This window comes from Buteo buteo, chromosome 1 (assembly GCF_964188355.1).
Source record: "Buteo buteo chromosome 1, bButBut1.hap1.1, whole genome shotgun sequence".
Classification (NCBI taxonomy): Eukaryota; Metazoa; Chordata; class Aves; order Accipitriformes; family Accipitridae; genus Buteo; species Buteo buteo.
In genome coordinates this window covers 50358169-50378465 of record NC_134171.1, presented here as the reverse complement: position 1 = coordinate 50378465, position 20297 = coordinate 50358169, and the positions used below count along the sequence as shown (strand labels likewise).

At 57.6% G+C, this 20297-nt stretch overlaps 1 protein-coding gene across 1 annotated transcript; it reads right to left on the bottom strand.

Annotated features, from left to right (window-relative positions):
- Positions 1 to 10718: 10718 nt before the first annotated feature.
- Positions 10719 to 11420, bottom strand: CLDN23 (claudin 23). Its single transcript, XM_075041051.1, has one exon. It carries the CDS (start codon positions 11418 to 11420, stop codon positions 10719 to 10721), a length of 702 nt encoding a protein of 233 aa, XP_074897152.1.
- Positions 11421 to 20297: the final 8877 nt, after the last annotated feature.

Below are 20297 nucleotides of genomic sequence, written 5' to 3'. Positions count from 1 at the left end.
CAGGTAGACCTGAGCCCTCCTACCTCAAGTGACGCTGCTACCCTGCCTGGGGTAGTCAGCCCACATCCAGCCCTGGGACAGCCTGTGTTTTTGGGGTATCAGGAGAGGCATGGGCGGTCATGGCTGCCTGAGCTCTTAATGTCCCCTTGCTTCCAGGGGACACTGCTGCATGTGCTCCGGGCCTGTGCAGTCACCTTTGCCTTCTGTCCCCTGTGCACCCTCGGGGCTACAAGTGTGCATGTCCAGAGGGCCTTTTCCTCCTGCCCTCGGGGAAGTGCACAGGTAAGCAGTGTCTGCAAGGTGGGCTTGGCTGCCGGGGCTGGGACACATCACTGTGGGAGTCAGAGGGATGCTGTAAGGGGCTGTGACTTTGATGGGATGAGGTTCCCAGCACACACCAGTGCTGTTACGTTTCTGCCTTGGTTTATGCTGGTGACCCCATCCAGTGCCCCTGGAGCCATGCTCACACACTGCCCTTGCACCCTGCAGAGCTGTCCATCGTGTATGCATCGGGGAAGGCCATCTCCCTGGTGCAGGTGGGCCCTGGAGCACGCAGCAAACGGGTGCAGGAGTGGCAGGAGCCCCTCCATCTGCAAGACGTGGACTGGCAGAGGTCGGTGCTCTACGGGACAGATGACCATGGGACGCTGCTGCGTGTTGTGGGGCACCCTGGTAGGAGAGAGGCCGTTGCAACTGGGCTGCCAGGTGAGACCCTATGGGGTGATGGAGGGCGTGCTCCCTGAGGCCTGAGCATCTCCTGGGTGCAGAGCCCCGTAGTCCCGTGGTGCCCACGCTGGGGCTGTGCCGAGACACTGGGCAGCTGTGCCCTGGTTTTAGGGGCAGGGGGGACTAGGCAGAGAAGCGGGGTCATGGCACAGCCTTGTAACTGCTTGCCTGCCTACTCTTGCCAAGTCTGCTCTGCCCGTGTGGACATCCGCTCGGGGGACCTGTACTGGCTTGCGTGTAACCGGAGGGACATTGGAGTGATCCAGGCGTCTGACATGTCCCCACACATCCTGCACCGTGCTCGCAGCAGCATCCAGCACCTCTTCTTGGACTGGCAGCGGGGCGCTCTATACTGGTTAGCCCGTGGGCAGCCCCTGCAGCAGCTGAGCCTGGCTGGGGGTGCTCCGTGGGATGCCTGGAATGAGACCTGGCCTGGAGACCTGCCTGCAGCCATGGATAGCAGAGGCTTCAGCCTGCTCTGGAGCTCAGTCCTGGGTGAGTCCTGGGAGCAGGGAGAGCGGAGGTGGTCGCTATAGGCAGGAGTGACAAGCCATGCCCTACATGCAGTAGCTCCCTGCCTGGGCAGTGGGGTGCTCTTGGGGCAGACTCTGTCCCATGGCTCAGCCCCTGGCCTCAGCCATGAGGTCCCTGCCATAGCCGTGGGTTATGGGGGCATGGGGTGGGCCACAAGGGGTGCCTGTGGGCCCCAGGGTCCTACACCATCCCTCTGCCTTGCAGGCCTACGGGTACTGAGTCTGACCAAGCAGCAAGCAGTCACGCTGGCACCCAGCTGGTCCCATGGCCTTGTGGCTGCCTTTGAACCATACCTGGTATCAGCAAACGGGACGGCTCTGCTGCTGTGGGACCGGAGGACGCTGGCCCTTGTGCTGTCCATGCCGGCAGCAGGCGTGCAGGGAGTGGTGGCCTTCGTAGGCTTGGAGCTGCAGGCTGGTAAGAGTGGCCATGGCTCTGTGCCTGGCCCTGGTGCTGTACCTGATGGGGCTGGGTGGCCCGTGGTGCTCCGAGCTGGGGCAGGGTGCCTGGCTGCTGGTGGCTATGTGGGGTGCTCTTGGAGGTGCCTGGAGTGTGGGGATGGCACAGCCCCAAATCCAGGCTCATGTTCCTGTGCCTCGGCCAGTGCCACCAAGCAAGGAGTCTGCCCTGCCGCTCCCTCCACCTGTGGCCACCACTATGAAGACAACAAGTACCACTGCTGCTCAGCCCACTACCTCCACCACAAGACCTACACCAAGCAAGACCACTGCTGTGCCCACCACTACTTGTGCACCAACCAGCAAGGCTACCACATCACCAACCATCACCAGCCAGTCCACATCAACCAAGACCACCCCAGCACCAACCACTGCCCGGACCACGCCAACCAAGACGACCACTGCGCAACCACCTGCCACCACCACCACCACTACCACCACCACCACTTGGTCCTTGACAACCAAGACCACTACCCCATGGCCAACTACTATCACCCAGCGTCCAACCAGTCCTGCATGGGTAGTGCCGCCCCTCCCATCCAGCCCTGCACGCCCCCTGACCCCAGTCCTCCATCTCTCCTGTCCTCGCACGCATGTGCCCTGCCGTGACGGCACCGAGTGCGTGGACCAGGAGTACATGTGTGATGGGGAGAAGGACTGTGCAGATGGCTCTGATGAGGACGGGTGTGCCCAGCTCTGTGACACCCCAGGTAGGAGCCGTTCTTCAGTCCCCTGTGCAGCTGGGTTGCCCTGTGCCAGGGCTTCTGGCTGCTTCCTGGTGGGGTTGGTGGGGTGAGGCCCTGGGAAGGTCTGAGTGTGTCCTGGGCTCTGGTGCTTGTGATGTGGCATACTGGTTTCTTCTGAGCTTGGTGCTGGGCTGGAGGTGCTGTCAGAAGGGGATAGGGCTGGCCCCACTGCTCGTGGTGACCTAGATGTGGCTGAGTTGAGACTGCCTCACTGGCCTTGCTTGGGACCTAGGCTGCTGGAGATGCACTGACTAGGAGGGACCAAGCCCTTTCGCTGTAGCATGGGGCCATTCTAGGTCACTGGGGGGCTAGCAGAGTGTCTGGGCACCCTGGCTGCCTACTACAGGCTTAGCAAGGCGCCTTGTCTCCCCAGGGGCCTTCCACTGTGTGACCGGAGCCATATGCATCGGGGCTGCGGAGCGCTGCGATGGGGTGCCACAGTGCCCTGATGCCTCGGATGAGACAGGCTGCTGGAGCCCCACGCAGGAGTGCGCCCTGCGCTGTGATGCTGCTACCCGCTGCATTCCTGAGAGCTGGCTGTGTGACGGCCACGCCGACTGCCTGGACCACACCGACGAGCAGGGCTGTGGTGAGACCCTGGGTCTGGATGGGACAGGGGCTTCTGGGGGTTGCCTGTCCCACAGGTGGGTGCACCAAGTTTCCTGTGGGTCCAGGAGCAGGCACTGCCTGGGGCAACCTGCTGAGCAGCTGGAGGGGCTGTACCCTGCTCAGTGCCATGCCTGCACTGGTGGGAAGGGGATGGGGATGGGGACAGGGATGGGAACAGTGCCCCCGCTCAGCCCTGGACCTGCCCACAGTGCCGAAGGAGTGCAGTCCTGCTGAGTTCCCCTGCCGGAGTGGGCAATGTGTGGCCCTGGCCCTGCGCTGCGATGGCGACCATGACTGCCGGGACGGCTCGGATGAGGAGGGCTGCACCGTGCCCCGGCCGCTGCTCTGCCGTACGGGTGAGGTGGCGTGTCCCCACAGCAGGGAGTGTGTGCCGGAGGCCTGGCGCTGTGACGGTGCCACCGACTGTGGGGATGGCACAGACGAGCAGGTGAGTGGGGTGGTGGGGACACAGCCTGTCCCTGCTCACTCCCAGGAGGGCTGGTGGCCCTGTTCACCCTCTGCTCTTTGTAGGGCTGTCCCTGGGAGGAAAGGCTGTGTGGGGACCAGCAGTGGGGCTGCTCCCATGGCCATGAGTGCATCCCTGATGTCTGGCGCTGCGACAGAGAGAGTGACTGCACAGACGGCAGTGATGAGGCTGGCTGTGAGCAACACCCTGGTTTTATCCCCTCTGTGTCTCACCCAGGGGTGGTTGGTGGGTGCCCAGCACAGAGGGAGGTGGGGACGTGTCTGTACAGAGGCGAAAGGCCCTGTGTGCTGCTTGCTTCTTCCAAGCATTTGTGGTGGTTCCAGGCCCCAGGTAGCTGTTGTTCCTATAGGGCTGGTGGCCTTGGGATTGGGATAACCTGAAGCCAGGCTACAGGCACAGCTCTGAAGGTGGCTGCAGTGAGCCCTGGGCACCTTGCGGGAGCAGCTGAATCGGCCCCAGCTGAGCAAAAGGAGCTGGTGGATGAGGCTCAGGGCAGGCTTCCCTACATGTCCCTGCAGGCCAACCTGCTCCCTGCCAGAGTCACGAGTACCCATGTGGGCTGAGGGCCTGCCTGAATGCATCCCTGGTGTGTGATGGCCAGCAGGACTGCGCAGATGGCTCAGATGAGGGGGGGAACTGCTCTGTGCCCTGCCAGCTGTCCTGCACTCATCTCTGCTACCCCTCGCCCCAGGGCCCTGTAAGTGCCAGCAGTCCTGGTCCAGGGGCTTACCCCACCATGCGGCCCTGGTCCAGCTGCAGGAGGGAGCCTCATGTGTCCCCAAGGCAGGACCCTGACAGCCCCTTTCCCCGCAGCGGTGCTGGTGTGACCCAGGCTATCGGCTGGCCGAGGACGATCTGTCCTGCGTGGACATAGACGAGTGTGCGGAGCGGGGTGAGAGAGCCTGCAGCCAGACGTGCCTCAATGCCCCAGGGTCCTACAGCTGTGGCTGTCTCCCTGGCTACCTGCTGGAGCCTGACGGACGTGTCTGCAAACTCACTGGTAAGCCCTGTGACAGTCAAGCAGCACCGAGGGTCCATGGCACTCTAGGGTACACCAGGAGTCGGTGGGTACCTGCCCCTCGTGCCTGCTGCCCGCGAGCCTTGTAGTCCCATGAATGGTCCTGTCCCCTCTGCCATGTGGCCTCCCGGGCCTCACTCAGCTGTGACCTGCTGCTTGCCAGCCCGTGGCTGATTGGAAGATCCACCTGCACTAGCTAAGGAACATGCTGTGCGGCAGGGCCAAGTCCCAGCAGGCTCACATGCCTGTAAGCGCCATGATTCCTGCCTGTGTGTGCTGGGGCCACCAGCACTGAGCAGAGTCTGGGTGCCTGTGTTGCCCCAGGACCAGAGCCCATGTTGCTTGTGGCCGTGCAGTCAGAGGTGTTGTCCTATGGCCTGCGGAGTGGGCGTGAGGAGGTGCTACTGGCTACTGACAAGGATCACGTTGTCTTCTCGCTCGACTATGACCTGGTGGAGAGGAAAGTCTTCTGGATGGACTTGGCCACAGAGAGCATCCGCTGGCAGGACCTTGACTCGGGCAAGAAAGGCACACTGGTGAAAGGTGGGCTGTGACAGCGTGGGGTTAGCAGGGCTGGCCTCTCTGTGGCTGTGCAGTCTCCAGGTTGCAGTGGGTGCCAGGGTCTGTCCCCTTGTGTGGAGAGGTGCTGGTGGGAGCAGGGTTGGGTGGAGCCAGACCACTTGGGATGGAGGGGACCTGGGTGGGGAGCATTGTGCCAAAGGGCCATGCAGCTGTCACCCCACGGGTGCTGACTCTTGAGTGCATTGCAGGTGTGAGATCAGACTGTGTAGCAGTGGACTGGCTTGGGAGGAACTTGTACTGGACAGATGGAGCAGCAGGGCAGGTGCTGGCCACTCGCCTGGGGGCTGCCTGGCGAGGGATACCAGAGTACACTGTGGTGATGGATGGAGACCTGGACCAGCCCCACTCCCTGGTGCTCCAGCCTCTGGCAGGGTAAGTCTGGGACAAGACTTGCCATCCCTGCCCTGCCCTGCTTTCCTCCACAGAGGCAGGTGGACAGGCTGGGGAAGAGTTGGGATGGCCTCACCTGGGTGCTGTTGGGGGTGTGCAAGTGGGGAAGAAGGCACCTGCCCCTGCCCTGGGTGGAGCTCTCAGTGCATCCCTGATGGGATGGGAAGCTCCGTGCTGCTCCTCTGGGCTGCCCTGGTACTGGGACAATGCTGTGCCAGGTCTGTGGGCCAGCACCTCTCTTCCCACCAGGCTGTTGTACTGGTCAGAGGTGGGGAGCCACCCACGGCTGATGGAGGCCACCATGGATGGGAGGCGGCGGCATGTGCTGCTGGCCCAGGGGCTGGGTTGGCCCACAGCACTGGCCCTCGACCTCCCCACCTGGAGGATCTTCTGGCTGGATGAGAAGCTGGGTAGCATTGGTTCTGCACATCTGGATGGCACCAGTGTGAAGGTCTGTGGTGTGGCTCTGGTGACGGGTTCCTGATGGGAGCCAGGGTGGGTGCTCACAGCCTCTCTGCCAGGTCCTGCAGCTGGGCTGGGTCCGGAGCCCCTTCGCAGCAGCGGTGTGCGAGGGGCAGCTCTACTGGTCGGAGAGGAAGGCATGGTCTGTGCAGCAAGTGGACAAGGCCAGCGGCAAGAACAGAACCGTGCTGCTCAAGCGACACGGGCAGCCCCACGGCCTCCAGGTACCTACCTGGGGGAGCCCTGAACCCTGCTGTGCCAGTTCTGCTGGGGGTCCCACCCTGCATGGCCCCGCTGTCCTCTGAGTGCAGAGCTACTGGGAGCTGTACCCCCATCCTGGTGGTCTTTGGGCAGCAGTCCTTGCGGTCAAGGGTCTCTGGTCCTCTTGGAGCATCTCTGCCCCACCATTCTGCCCCCAGCTGGGCCGCATCCGCGCCTCGGCAGCATGGCGTGGTGTCAGTCATGCTGGGCACTGGCAGGGCTGTGAGCCTGAGCCTGCCCTTCCCACAGGTGATGCACCCAGCCCTGCGCCCTGTAGCCCCTAACCCGTGCGTGGCACGCGGCTGCTCCCACCTGTGCCTGCTGAGCGCCAGGCATGCTGGGCAGTGCCGGTGCCCTGCCAGACTGATCCTGGCCGCTGATGAGACCACCTGCCTGCCCCTCCGCGATTCGGCCTTTGCCCTCCTGGTGTCACCGGCAGCCATGGCACAGGTACTGTCCTGAGCAGGCCCTGAGGGCTGCTGTCCTCGCTGTCATCAGGGGAGTGGGGTCCCTGTCCTAGCGCTGCCTCCTTCCTCCAGGTCTACCTGAAGGACCTGCCTGCAATGGCTGGATCCCAAGGCCTTCCCCCACACCAAGCCCTGCCCTTGGCCAAGGTGGGCCGCCTGACAGCCATCGACTACGCAGTGAAAGACAAGAGCCTGTACTTTGCGGAGGTGGGGGGTGACTCCATCGGGCTGCTGCGCCTGAAAGACTGGGGCCGGCTGTCCTGGAAGCAGGCGGTGGCTGTGGAGGGCACAGTGACATCCTTGGCCCTGGACTGGCTGAGTGGGAACCTGTACTGGATTGGGGGGCAGCCGCCCAGCATCCGTGTGGCAGCTCCGGGGGGGCAGTGGGCCCTGGTGCTGCTCAGCGAGGGGCTGCAGGGCGCTGCCTGGCTGGCGCTGTGTCCTCATGCTTCCACCATGTGCTTTGTCACGGCGGCAGGCAGCCACCGGTCCAGTGCCGCAGTGGAGTGCGCGGCCATGGACGGCACTGGCCGCAGAGTGGTCTGGAGGAGAGCCCGGGCTCCTACTGGCCTCGCCTTTGGGGGTGCCGGCACCCGCCTGTACTGGGCAGACCGTGGTGAGTGTGGGCTGAGCCAGGGCACTGCTGGGGGTGTAGCAGTGGTTCAGGTGCTCAGTCCACAGGGCACAGCCTAGCACAGCCCTGAGGTGCAGCCTGGAGCCCTCTGTGCCCCCACATCTGATGTCCCCGCATCTCTGCCCTGCAGAGAGAGGTACCATCAGCAGCGTTGAGCTGGACGGATCCCGCTTCCAGGTGGTGCGGGAAGGACTGCATGGCCTCTCGCTCTTTGCCATCGGAGAAGGCTTTCTGCTCTGGAGCACGACCTCAACCAATGGTGAGTCCATTTGCTGTGCTTTGTCCAGCTCCTCCTACTGCACCAGGACACAGGGGTGTCTGCCAGTCTCCATGGGGTGCTGCCTGCCCCTCCCTGGGATGAAGGGCAGGCTGGGGGACCCCACCTCCTGTTCCGGGCACCCTTGCGAGAGGAGGTGGAGCAGTGCTGACCTCATGTGTCTCCTAGGCTCCAGCAAGATCTGGCACAGCCGGCTGGAGCGGGCTGAGAGCTGGTGGTTCCCAATGGAACAGGAATTGGTAGCCATAAGGATTTACAGCCAGTTCTCACAGGAAGGTGGGTCTGGAGCTGCCCTAGGCTGGGGCATTGGGGGGGGGGCTGAGCCGTGCCCCGTGGTGGCCATGCTAACCCATGCTGTTTTGGCAGGCACCAACAGCTGTGCGAAGAGCAATGGGGGCTGTGCCCAGCTCTGCCTGCCCAACCCTGCAGGGCGGCTGTGCCGCTGCTCCCCTGGCTACCACCTGGTGCGTGGGGTGGCATGCATGCCTGCACTGCCCTGCCTAGCCCCACTCCAGGCCTGTCCTGACCTCCAGAGCTGCATCTCCGAAGAGCAGGTCTGCAATGGGCGCCCTGACTGTGTTGATGGCTCCGATGAGTCTGGCTGTGAGTGCCTGCCCGTGGCAGGGGGCGTGCAAGGGTCCTGGCTGCGCACGGGGTGGGGAGCCTGCCCAGTCTCCCCCAGTTTGGGAAGGGGGGGGTCTCACCTGGGTTTCTGCTGACCTATGCCCATCCCTCCAGGCCCCTCCGTGGAGGTGGGGACACAGGTCCCCCCAGTGGCACCATCCAGAATGTCCCATGTGGAAGAACGGAAACCAGCCTTACCCACAGCTGCACCCAAGCCTCAGCAGCCTGGCCCCAGCCTGCCAGCAGCCCCTGGCCCCCGGGAGCATGGAGAGCCCTTCCTCGTACACCCCAGCACTGAGGAGGTGCTGGGGGCTGTGCCGTGCAGCAGTGAGACGTGTAACCTGCGCGGGGACTGCGCTATCGAGGCTGGGCGAGTGACATGCCACTGCACCCTGGGCTATCGTGGCAACTACTGTGAGGAGGCAGAGGTGAAGCCTGTTGCAGGACCTATTGCCCTGGGGGTAGCTGTTCTCCTGCTGCTCACTGTTGCTGCTGTGGGGGCCCTGGCCTACATGCGGAGGCGGGACAGGCGGAGGAGGTGAGCTCTGGGGCTGGGCTGGGCCAGGTACAACTGGGGATGGAGAGGGACATGATCTCCCCGCCCAGGGACAGCCATGGTGTCCTGGGGCACTCCTGGGCTATGTGGAAAGCTCCGATCACCCTGGCAGGCTGTTACCGGGGATTTATGGCAGGACCTTGGGATCTGCCCCATCTCTAGGAGATGGCCATGCCATCCTCAGTGTACTTTTTTTCCTCCCCAGGACCTCAAGCACTGCCTCCACCCGAGTGCTGACCTTGTACCACCGTGAAAGCGATCCTGAGGAAGAGGATGATGAGGAGGAAGAGCTTCCACCCAAGAGCGATACCTTTGTAAACGAAGCTTACGATGGGAAAGAGGTGAGTAGCATCTGGAGCAGGCCCTGGTAGGCACCCCCCTGCCACTGTGGGGTGCCCCAAAGACACCCCCACCACCCCCCCCGCTACCATATGCAGATCCTTCCCCAGGCCCAGCGCTGGCATGGTGCCCACTCTCGAGGCAAGCTCTGCCCTCCTGCTGGGGAAGAGGGGCAAGACCTGGGGGTGCCTAGAATTTGGCTGGTACAGGGGCTGTGCCCCTCCATCTGTGGCTGGAGCCCCTGTGCCAAGATGTGGGGTGGGCCCAGGGAGGCTGGCTCAGACTCATCCTTGATGCACCTCTCTGTGATCTCTGCAGGAGCTGCCAGCCCCACTGAGGAAGGGACCATGTTGCCCTGACACTGTATTTTCATAAAGGAATGTTGTGCAGCATCTCTGGTGCTATTGTGGTTTGTGTGGGGGCTGGGAAGGGGAGGTTGGTTTGCTCTTCCCAGATCTCTAAGCTCTAGGGAACTTACAATCCAGAGCAAAAAGCTTTGGGAGGCTTTTTGGGAAGTCTCCAGCTCCAACACATTCTCTCAGCCACCTGAATTTGATCTCCCCCTGCATCACACAGGGCATCCTGTACCATCCCTTAATCACACTTAGGGCATCTCAATCCACTGTCCCTCTGCAGCAAGGCTTAGCTTGCCGACCAGGGTGCTTTGGGCTCTCCTGGGGTAGAAATCTGGCCAAATAGCTCTGCAAGGAAGCTGGTTCAGCTCTTGCCTATGCAGGGTGCCAAGCAGCATTTTATAGTGCAGTTCTGACCTTCTGAGTGTCCCTTACAAACCAGTGAGACCAGTTTTACTGCCTCACACCAAGCTAATGATGAAAGGGGAAATATATGCTATTTTTTTCCCTGTCATCTCTCTCCCCCCCACCCCCCGCCCCTGAAATGGCTGTACTCAGGCAATGAGAAACCTCTTCCAGAGCTGATTTTGACCATGGGGGAAAAGTCCTTGAGGAAGGTGCTATAAAAGCTACCTGTACCTTTTTACAGACCTTTCATCCCTGCTTCAGGCAAAGTATGGGGGAGCTGGGTTAACCTTGCACACTGGCTGTCAGCCCAGCCTGCCTGGCAGAAAGCCCATAACCATCCCACAGCACAGACTCATTCCTCTTCATTTATTTTGCTGTTTGCGCAGCCCTGAGTTGAACAGAGACATGTGAGAGGTGCTCCCCTCCCCTATTCCCAGCCCTGAAGGCTACAAGGTGCTAACCTATACCATGCTCACGTGGGAACACCGGAGCTGCCTTTGCCGAAGCTTGCTGTGCAGTGCAGGAGGATGAACTAAAAGCTGCATGGAGGCACTTGGAGCCAGGGCTGGTCCTCAACTCAGCATGGCTTTGGCACAGTTGTGGGGCCCGGAGCACAGCAGGCTTTTGAGGAGGTTGCAGAGATTCAAGCCAGGTCCTTGGTTTTGTTTCCAGTCTGCCCTGAGGGTACCCCAAGAGAATGGCACAGCTTGGAGGGTCAGGAGACAACGCTGCTCTTAGTGTCAGGCAGGTGGGCTGGCCTGTGCCCACTGCTGTCCCTGTGCTGGGGCTACAAGTCGGAGTCACAAGGCAGGGTGCTCCTCTGGTGCTGTCCATCTCGCTCATCCTCCAGGATGTCCCAGGGATTGCGGTAAGCCCCAGTGGTGGAGCATGGCCCAGCCTGCAGCACAGGGCTGGGGGGCAGTTTGGGGGCCCTGCACTGCTTGCAGCAGTGGTGGAAGCTGAGGGTGAGGGCCAGCCCCCCCAAGATCTCCAGGCAGCTTCCCAAGTAGCTCAGCACCAAGCTGTAGCCTACAACCAGCATGCTGCTAGCAGGTGCAGGCAGTGCCCACAGCTCATGGGTGTACCAGGAGGCAGGCACGAGGCTCAGCAGCCCTGAGAGGAGCAGCACAAGCCCTGCCACACCAGCCAGCAGGTGCCGTGGCTCCTTCTGCCAGCAGCGAACCCCCAGGGCAGCCACCACCAAGCCCAGGAAGGTGAGCACCAGCGAGGTAGGCATCAGCCCTTGGGCCACTCGCACAGGCACCTGCTCAAAGTAGCCCAGGTCATCAGCCTGCCCACAGTGGCGGTTGTGGCTGCTCTGCCGCTCACTGCACATGTCCCAGATGCCCTGCTCCAAGACGAGGTCAATGGGCTGGTTGGGTATGAGGCTCACCTGCCTCCAGCTGGGTGCCAGCGTGCCCGTGAGTGTCAACAGGAGCCCGCAGGGGCACAGCACCAGCCCCACAATCATCGCTGTCGGTGTCCGCATGCTGGAGAGGTGGGTGAAGCAGGCTCCAGTGTGCTTCTGCTAGCCAGAGGCAGGGACGTCCGCGGGGGTTCTGGGGGAGAGCAGAGGCTCACCGCTGCTGCCTGTCACCTGGGCAGAAGAGGTGGCACTGGTGCCCCTGGGCTGCTCGGTGCAGGCAGGGATAACCCACGGTCAGGCAGTAGTCCCAGGGCCCCCCGAAGCCGGCGCAGGCCACTGTCCTGGCTGTGCCCAGGACTGCGGGGAGGTGCCAGTGGCAGAAGGAAGTGCAGGCAGGGAGGAGCCCGGCACAGGCAGGGCTGGCTGGCACCCAGCCCTGAGTGCTGCTGCAGGGGCAGCACCTGCCAGGGTGCAGGAGCCTGCAGGAACTGCCGAAGCTCTGGCCTCCCCTCTCCCCTTGCAGGTAGCGGTGTGGGGGTGCTGGGAGCAGTCAGCCATCCCCAGGCTGCTGCAGATGGCACTGGGACATCTCAGCATCACCCCTTGGGAGGGCTTGGCAGTGCTCGGTCCCTACTCCTCCCTTCTGGGGGAGCACAGGACCCTGTTATGGCTTGCTTAAACTGACCGTGAACTTATTTTACTATCTACTGAATTAATTTATGAAAATCATTAATTAAGATGAAATGCTAGTGGCTCTCACAGTTGGTAAGGACGCCGTGGTCCTCCCCAGGCCCAGGAGACCTTCCCAACCCCTGGTCTTCATCTTCTTGCTGTTCATCCCAGCAAGCATCTCCTTGTCCTTCAGGGACAGCTCCTGACCTTGGCCCTGCTCTTCCCTTCCCAGGCTGTGCTCAGAGGCCACCCGCAGGCACAGCAGTCTGGATCTCAGTGGGTGAAGCCCCTGGGATGTCCACTGAGATAGGTATGGGAAGTCACCACAGTTGAAGAACCCCTATGTGAGGTTTTGAGCCCCAAAATGCACTGGTCTTGGGCCTCTCCAAATTTCCCTGAATTTCTGCTAGTCACGCTGAGCCCAAAAGAGGGCAGCATCCTCTGTGGATTAATTTGGGATGAGCAACCCCGGCTGATCTAGGGGGCTGCATGTGTGTGCCCCAGCACCTTTGCATTGCTGGAGGGCTGGGTGGGTCTGTGCTGGACCAGCTGCTGGACCAGCTCCCTTCCCCACTCCTCCGTCCCACCCCTATTGCTCAAGTGCCCCTGAAGCCCTTCTGCCCTGTGGGTGCCAGATCATTTTGGGGACGGATTGCAGAGCTGTTGATCACTGGATCTCAGCCCAGCTGGAAGGCAGGGGTGGGTTGGACTCAGCCAGAGGCTCATGTCCCCAGCCGTGTCTGCAGGGCATCAGTGCTGACAGCCAGCTGTGCATAGGTCCAGACTGGGGACACCTGGCTTTGTCGTATACAGGTAGTAATTTGCTAAAATTTGGCACTCCTCAGCTGAGAAACTAAGCTGGGGATTGCTGTTTCTCTTTCTGTCCCATTAACTTTTTTAACTTTTACCCCACTCCAGCCATTGACTCCATGCCAAGCCACCCATTACTGCCCTTGGAGCTGTGGGTCCAGCCAAAACACTAGATGCTGCCTGCCTGATGTGTTGCCTGAGGCTGCCTTCTGCCATGGGACCCCTGCTGCTGACAGGAGCAGGAGCTGAAAGTCTGAAATCTCTTAGTCCTGACTCTTGCAGGAGGCTGTATTTTCCTTTCCATGTGGACACGAGGTGGAGGTTGGCTCTGAGAAGACATAGTCCTCCTGGGGGAGAGGGAGGCAGAGGGAAAGGGCTGGTAGTGACCTGGGTGGCCCGGTGAGCCTGGGTGCTATGTATGAGGGCTCATCAGTGCCATTTGGCTCCTCCTGAGCTCAGGAGGTTTTTACTAAGGTGACAAAACACAGCTCAGTGGCAATGCTGGCAGGTAAAGCAGTGGTGACCTGCAGAGTAGCCAGGCCATGCTGTAGCTGTGAGCAGGTGGGAGCAAGACCTGAGCTCTGTGTCGCTGGCAAGGGCTTTGCCCCCCATCCCAGATGTGCGGGCAGGGCATGCGCCAGCCCTGCTGGAAAGGGGGAAATTCTGCATCTTGTCAGATTTGCCCATGTTTTTCCCAGACAGGCCAAGAAACCTACAGGCCTGCTGCTCAGGATGCGAGGGGTGCCACAGGTACCCCCACCCTGGGCTTTGCAGTGCCTGCCCTAGGGTGCCTCTTGTCTGCTCCCCCAGCGATGCTCTGCCCCTCTTGCCCTCGCTCTCACAGGCTTGGCTTTGGGAGGTGGCCACTGCTTGAATCTGCAGCAGCAAGTAGAAGCTGGGTGCTGGGACCGTCACAATTAAGCAGCAGTGTCAGATTTAACAACCTGGGCCCTTCCAGTTTATTAATAATGCTGAGGAGGATGCATCTGCCCTTCGGGCAGGAGCCCAGGCTTCTGATTGTGGGGCAACAATAAGCAGATTAAGTGATGTGACCCTGGTGCTGGATGACCTGCTCTGAGTAAGCTCAGGGAAGGAAACGGGATTAAAACAGAGCTGTTTCCTGATGCCACAAAGTTATAGATTGTTCATTTCTTCCCTTTTACTTTCTAATGAGGTTGTATGAAAAGCAATTCAAAGCAGAGCCTGGCCCTTTCCAAGCTCTGGGGAAGCATTTAAAGCCATCTGGTCACAGAGATAAAATGGTCTGGCTGAAACTGCCTTCCTTCCCATGTTTTCCTAGCTGCTGGGTGGGGAGAGCCACCTTACTTGGTGTTTCCTACTTCTCCAAGGCTGTGACTTAGTTTTTCCTATCTTGGCAAAGTCATCTCTAAGAACGTGATGGAAACCGTACCCAGACCTGGTTGAGCTGGCTTGCATTTTCTTCTTATTATTATTTTTTAACATATACACCCCTTTGTAAATTGGAGGAGCAGCAGAAGGCCTTGAGCTAACTGGAACTGGAAAAGATCCAGGGCAGGATGGTCAGAGCTTGAGCTTGATTCCAAGAAATAAAAAAAAATTAAAAAAAAAAAACAACAAACATGATGAGCTATTGAGTGCCAGGTTGCTGCTTCCAGCCTCAGATACCCTGCGCCACTGAAGTCTGGGAATGCATTCAGGACACCATTGCTGTGTTCAGTCTGTCCCCTGTCTCCCTAGGTATCTGTTTCCAGCCACTGGTGGTGATGGTACCCCAGACTGGACAAGTACTAGTGTCTCATGTGACAGTAGCTCAGTGTAGGGTCAGTGTGGATAGCACTACTGGCTAGTTGGGTTGCTGGCTGGGGTTAAACCACGACAACCATTATCACGCCAACTGAGCAGAGCTTGGTGTAATAACTGGGCCTTGCCTGATGCCAGAAATGGCCACAGCTGGGGAACACATGAACATAACAGTCTCCAAAGATGCTTCTGTGATCCTTAGTTTGATCTAGATTGTTGGGTCCAGCAGAGGTTTCAAAAAGTGGCTCTGGAGAGGAGAAGAGCTTCCCTGCACGAAGGCAGCTCTTGCCCCTATGCTGTCTGCTAAGCTCGTGACACTGAGACTGGGGCGGGGGGATGGGATGTATTTGCGAGGGGGTTACTCTGACCCCTTTCCCCTCACTGCTGTGAGGCTTGTCCTCAGCAGCAGCAGGATCTCTCAGCATCCTGTTTGCAGTACAGGGAAGAGCCAGGGCCAGGGCTGTTTAGCAGGAGCCTGCAGCTGGTAATTCCTGTTTACGTCCCACTGACCCTGGGGCTTCACCTGTGTCACATATGGCATGCCCCATGCCACCAACGCTGCCTGCATGTCACACAGGTTATATTGTACCTGACTGCTTCTCGGGTTCAAAGTGCCCATGCTGGACGCTGAGCCACGTGGCAGATAGGTCTGCAGACATGGCAAATAGCAGCACATGTGCTCTGCCTCTCTGGGTTGCCCTATGTCTGGCAGGTGCCTAGCAGGCACAACACTTGACCCTCGCTGTGTATCCTTCTCTGACTCTCTCTCTTTAACAGAATTTGCTTTGCAGAGCTTGGCAGCCCCCTGTGTCCTGCCTGCTGTAGGAGATGGGGACTGCCTGGGAGCAGCGCCCGGGGGCACTTGAGGGGTTGCAATTTCCTCTGGTCTAGCCCCTAGCCACCTGTGTTTGCCCTTCTGTTGAAACCCTGAATCCCTGCAGGCTGGGAGCAAAGCAGGATGGCTCAAACAGCCCATGCTGGGTTTTTTAGCATTAGACCTGGTTGTCTAAGTCTCTCCTCAGTCTCCTCCCCACAGGAAAGTCTTATTAGGCAGGTGCCCAGGTTGAAGGACTTGGTTCTGACTATTCTATTTTGCTGCTTTTTCTTCTAGAACTTGGAGCGGGGGAGTTGCTAAGAGTGCAAAATGAACGATCCCCATCGATGACTCCTTGCTTTCAAGCATGGCCCGGGCAGCGTGTGAGTAGCTGGGACACGTTCTGCATTGTGCAAACAGCTGCAGTTGCGATGGGCTTCTCTCAGACTAGCTCTCAGCTTCCTCCCTGGACACATACACTACTGTCTTTGTGCTCCCCGGGAGGCCAAGGACGAGCCCCCAAGCAAGACAGGGTCTGTGGTCTTCCTTGCTAGCTGATTGTGGAACAGAAGTCTGTGTGTCCTCCCAGGAGCGCAAACAGCAGCGGTCGGCACCCAGCATGCAGCTCCATGTCCCAGCTCTCCAGCCTTTGGGGGCGTGACTTCTGCAAGCAGATTTATTAGCCTTCCATTTGCCCATTGACCTGCCACCCTCCAGACTGGCCACGGTGGTGACAGCAGCCCCAAGGATGCACTTTCGAGGGATTATTGGAGACCAGGGAACAGGTTGGGTATGCAAGGGCTTGCAAGCTCTGTGCTGGCAGGTCCCACTCCATGGCTGTGACCCAGCAGTGGCTTATCATACTCAGGCCTGAGGCCCATAGGAGTCTTGACTGTTTCCCCTGCTCAAAACTCAGCGTGAAGGAGCTGTATACACGTGTGCAATCCGGGGGCAGCATCCTGTAACGCCTGCAGGGAGCAGTAAATCCACCAGTGAGCACTGAGGTTGTTCCCGCTTTGTTTCTGCAGCCCAGCTGTGACTCTCTCTGAACACTATTCAGACTAGATCCTGGAAATGAGTTGTTGAAAGCCTTATTAGATGCCCCCCAGGTATTCACTCATCCATTAAACTCCCTCACTTCCAAACTGCTGCACTTGACCTTGCCGGATTGCCCAGTGCTGCTTCTGAGACTCTGCTTTCAGTTCAGAGAATTATATAAAAAGCATTTTTGCAGCTATTATCTATTTTTGACTCAATCCTGAAATGGTTGAGAGTGGTTTGGACACGAAGCTCTTGTGCTGGGTTTTGGAGGTGCAGCCCTTTTCAGACAGGGAGAAGAGAGCAGTTAAAGCTGGGTCTGGCTGTGGAAACTGCATGTTTGGCCAGTTCCTGGGCCACAGGGCTTGGGAGCTAAAGGGCAATGCCAATGCCCGTGGGTGCAGAACATGTTGCAACTGGCAAAGCAAAAGCAGTTCTTCATGATGGAGTTCATCTGCTTACTGTAAATGTGACTCATCTGCATGTACTTTGATCTCTCGTTCAGCTGAAAGGCCTGAAACCAAAGCGCAGATGGCTTATGACTGCGCCTTTACGTATGTTCTAGCAGTTCAGTCAGCTCTGTGGGTCAAATCACTGGATGTGTGGCCCAGGACACAGGAGAAAAGACCTGCTTAAACCTTTCCACTTGAGAAAGCCCTGGGCAGGAGACAGCTCTGTCCCATGCCTGCTCTGAGGACTGAGAAACAGTGGGACTTCTAGTCTATGGGAATTTTATTCTGATAGTGGACAGGATGAGAACATCGGTGGGATGAGACTTCCATCTTGACGATAGGAAGTTCCGTCACTATATTTGTGAACTATGTGGACATTTCGGATAGAAGGATAGCTGCATCTCACTCCCATGTTACTTGCTGGTGAACAGGCTGCCCAGTTTTACTTCACAGGAGGATCCTGCCCCTTTGGGGGAAAGCACAGGACTCTTCCAGGTTAGTCAGAGAAATCTTGCAAATAAAAGGAAAATAATTTTCTCCCTGGCAAGGTGTCAGATCCACATAGTACAGCCTACCTTCAGTGTGCCTGATACTATCAACATGTACTTTTAAGGCAGTCAGTACATCAGCAGAGACAAAGCTAATTGATTTTGGCATGGAAAGGCCAGTGAAATCACCAGCCACAGAGAACGTGAAGCATAGGTACAAGCAAAGCAGGATTAGTCTTGGGTACCTTGTACCTTCCCTTTTATACCAAGGTAAAAAACCCCACCCCTCTAGACCTGTGCCCTGCAGTTCTGCCAGCATCTTCTTCTTTCTAGCCTTGTGTCTGCTTGTGGAGGATAACACGCAAGCTCTGCAAATCCCAAAGCAGTGTGTGCTGCCTGGACCTGTCATCTGAATGTTCAAACCCACATGGTTGGCTGAAAAACCACTGACCTACAGGCTGAGGTGTGGGGAGAGTGTGTGAGGGGGAATACCACCATTCACCATGGTTCTTATCCTCTCATAATAAAAATTCACTGGGTAAACAGCATCACTGGCAGCCCTATCTAGAGGACTTTTTTGCTGCTGAATTACAAAGGCTGCTGCTAAATCATCAGGGTGAGAAAGTTCTTATGAAATGCCACAGAAGTCCTCTCTTTTCCTAAAATGCCAGGCTGCTTCAAAGCTCCAGGAGACTGCTTGACTCCGAGAAGGATGCCCAGTGTGCCACAGCATGTATGAAGTGCCTGGTAGGACTTGCTGCTCACATGAGGTACAGGATTGCCTGCCGGTTGGCCCCAGGATGTACTGGGTGCCCTCACTCAGAGACTGTGGGGGCTTAATACTGGTGACAGTAGGAAGTTGTCACATGGGTAGGTAGGATTTTGGATACCTGAGAAAGTATGGAGGGCTGCAGGATGGTGGTCTTGCCTCCAGGATGAGGTGGCCTGATCACTCTTGCCCTGGGAGATAGGAGAGTTTTCCACTGGTGGCATTGGCCTGTGCCTCGCTCAGTGGGACTTTCTCACTGATCTGGCTGTGGTGGCCAGGTGTTTGTGCCTGGCTGCAGGGCTGCCCTTCCCTGGGGATGTCCAGGGCAGGTTGCCTATTCACTGGCCACAGCATCCTTCAGGAATCAGCTCCCTCTCAAAGCAGGCATAAGCTGTGGGCCACATGGAGACTTGGTACCCGACACTATTCCCAGCATGTTGGAGTTTCATTATGGCTAAGCTGTAATGAGAGCAGCTGGCCCTGGCTAGCTGCTTGTCCCCATCACCCTTGCCTCTGCCAGCCACTTGGGCAGGAAGGAGAGGGCAGGTAGACACAGCAGTCATGGGCAGAGTAAAGCTAGGGTGAACTATCTCTATCCCCTAAGTATGAACCCCTCTGTGGCACTGATTTGGTCCCTGACACTTATTCAGTGATGGAAATAGAGTTGCAAACATCCTTAAAGCATGTGACGTGTCTTCCTCTCCACCACCAGAGGAAGGCTTCCTTCCAGCATGTTCCCTGTCTGGTTTGTGTCATCCCGCATCTCATTCTTTCCTTGGGTCGGATTGATCCAATTTCAAAGCATTTCACACCTGACTTGATTGAATTTCATCTGACTGGTGTCAAATCCTGTCTTTGCCAGGTCTTTAAGGTCACCTGATTAATCTACTTTCTGGCATTCCTCTGGTCTCATTTTCTTTAACATTAGCCACAATATTTCTAAGGCAGCGTAGCGCGGCTTCTAGCCCATAACATGGAAGCATTGAATAATACCAAAGCCAGGACCATTTTCCTGCTGGTCCTTTCTGTATATGTCCTTCTAGTCTGACCGTGAGCCATGAATAGCTCTTGTCACCAGATCAAGGTGCTATTTTTGCACCAATTTTACAACTGTCCTTCATCTAGATGGTATTCCCCTTTCTGACAAGAAGTCTGAATGTGATAACACAAAGTCCTCTATAGAGGTCAAAATTATCACATCTGCTGCTTCCCCTTTTTGTGCCAAATCTTTGAGAGAGGAAATTTAAATGGTTTGGGATAAAATAGTTCTTAAGAAATCCCAGTTGTCCACTTCTCAGCCCCCATGTTAGCCCCTTGGTGCTTCTGAATTAATCCTTTGTGCAGGTCGATTTTCCAGGCACTGAATTATGGATCTATAACTTGACTTCAAGCCTTTTAAACAGGATGCTATGCTCATTCTGTGCCATTTCCTTGGTTCTGCTTCAGCCCTCCAGCAGTTCTTGGAGAGCGTGTCTTGGGAGCTGGAGACGGCTCCTCCTCTGATAATGAGTGTTGCTGTAGCTCATACACATTTCACCTAGCTGAAAGTTCGTGAACCTCTTCTTTTGCAATCCTGGCCCATTTCCAGACCCCTTTTTTGTTCATCGTCATGACTAAATGCTGGGGCAAGGGTTTGGCTGTAGGTGCCTAAGAGAGAGACTGCAAAGTCTCAGCTAGTTATCTTTTTATCTTGGTGGTTTGTGGAAGGTAATTGATCCCTTCAGTGAGTTATTCACCTCTAGATTCAACTTTTAAGTGAAAGCTAAATGCAAGAAAGGCAGCGGTCATCAGTTTCTTCCATTTGCTTTCCTCAAATGACAGTGGTGGTGTCACCTGCCCCTTGGTCCTTCCTCTTCACGCTCCTACAGTTTCTTCATGTCCATGGTTAGCTTTTCAGCACATAAGCCATCTTCTCACTGATAAGCAATCATTAGCAAGGCAAACCCTGGGCACAGAGCTAGCCCATTCAGTCTAAGGCCACCTGCAAACATTTGAGCGTTGCTAATTCTCAGATCTTTCCTCTGCTCTTCTCTTTTCCTCTCCTCTCCCTTTTATAAAAAGCTGCTTGCAAGGAATTGCCCTGCAGCACTGGGATTTCAGCCTGGACATTAGGAAAAAAATCTCCCCCAAGAGCAGAGGCAGCCCTGGGACAGGTTCTCAGAGTGGTGGTGGCTT

Coding starts and splice junctions, on each gene's coding strand:
- CLDN23 (XM_075041051.1), bottom strand. CDS start 11,420: ATGCGGACACCGACAGCGATGATTGTGGGGCTGGTGCTGTGCCCCTGC.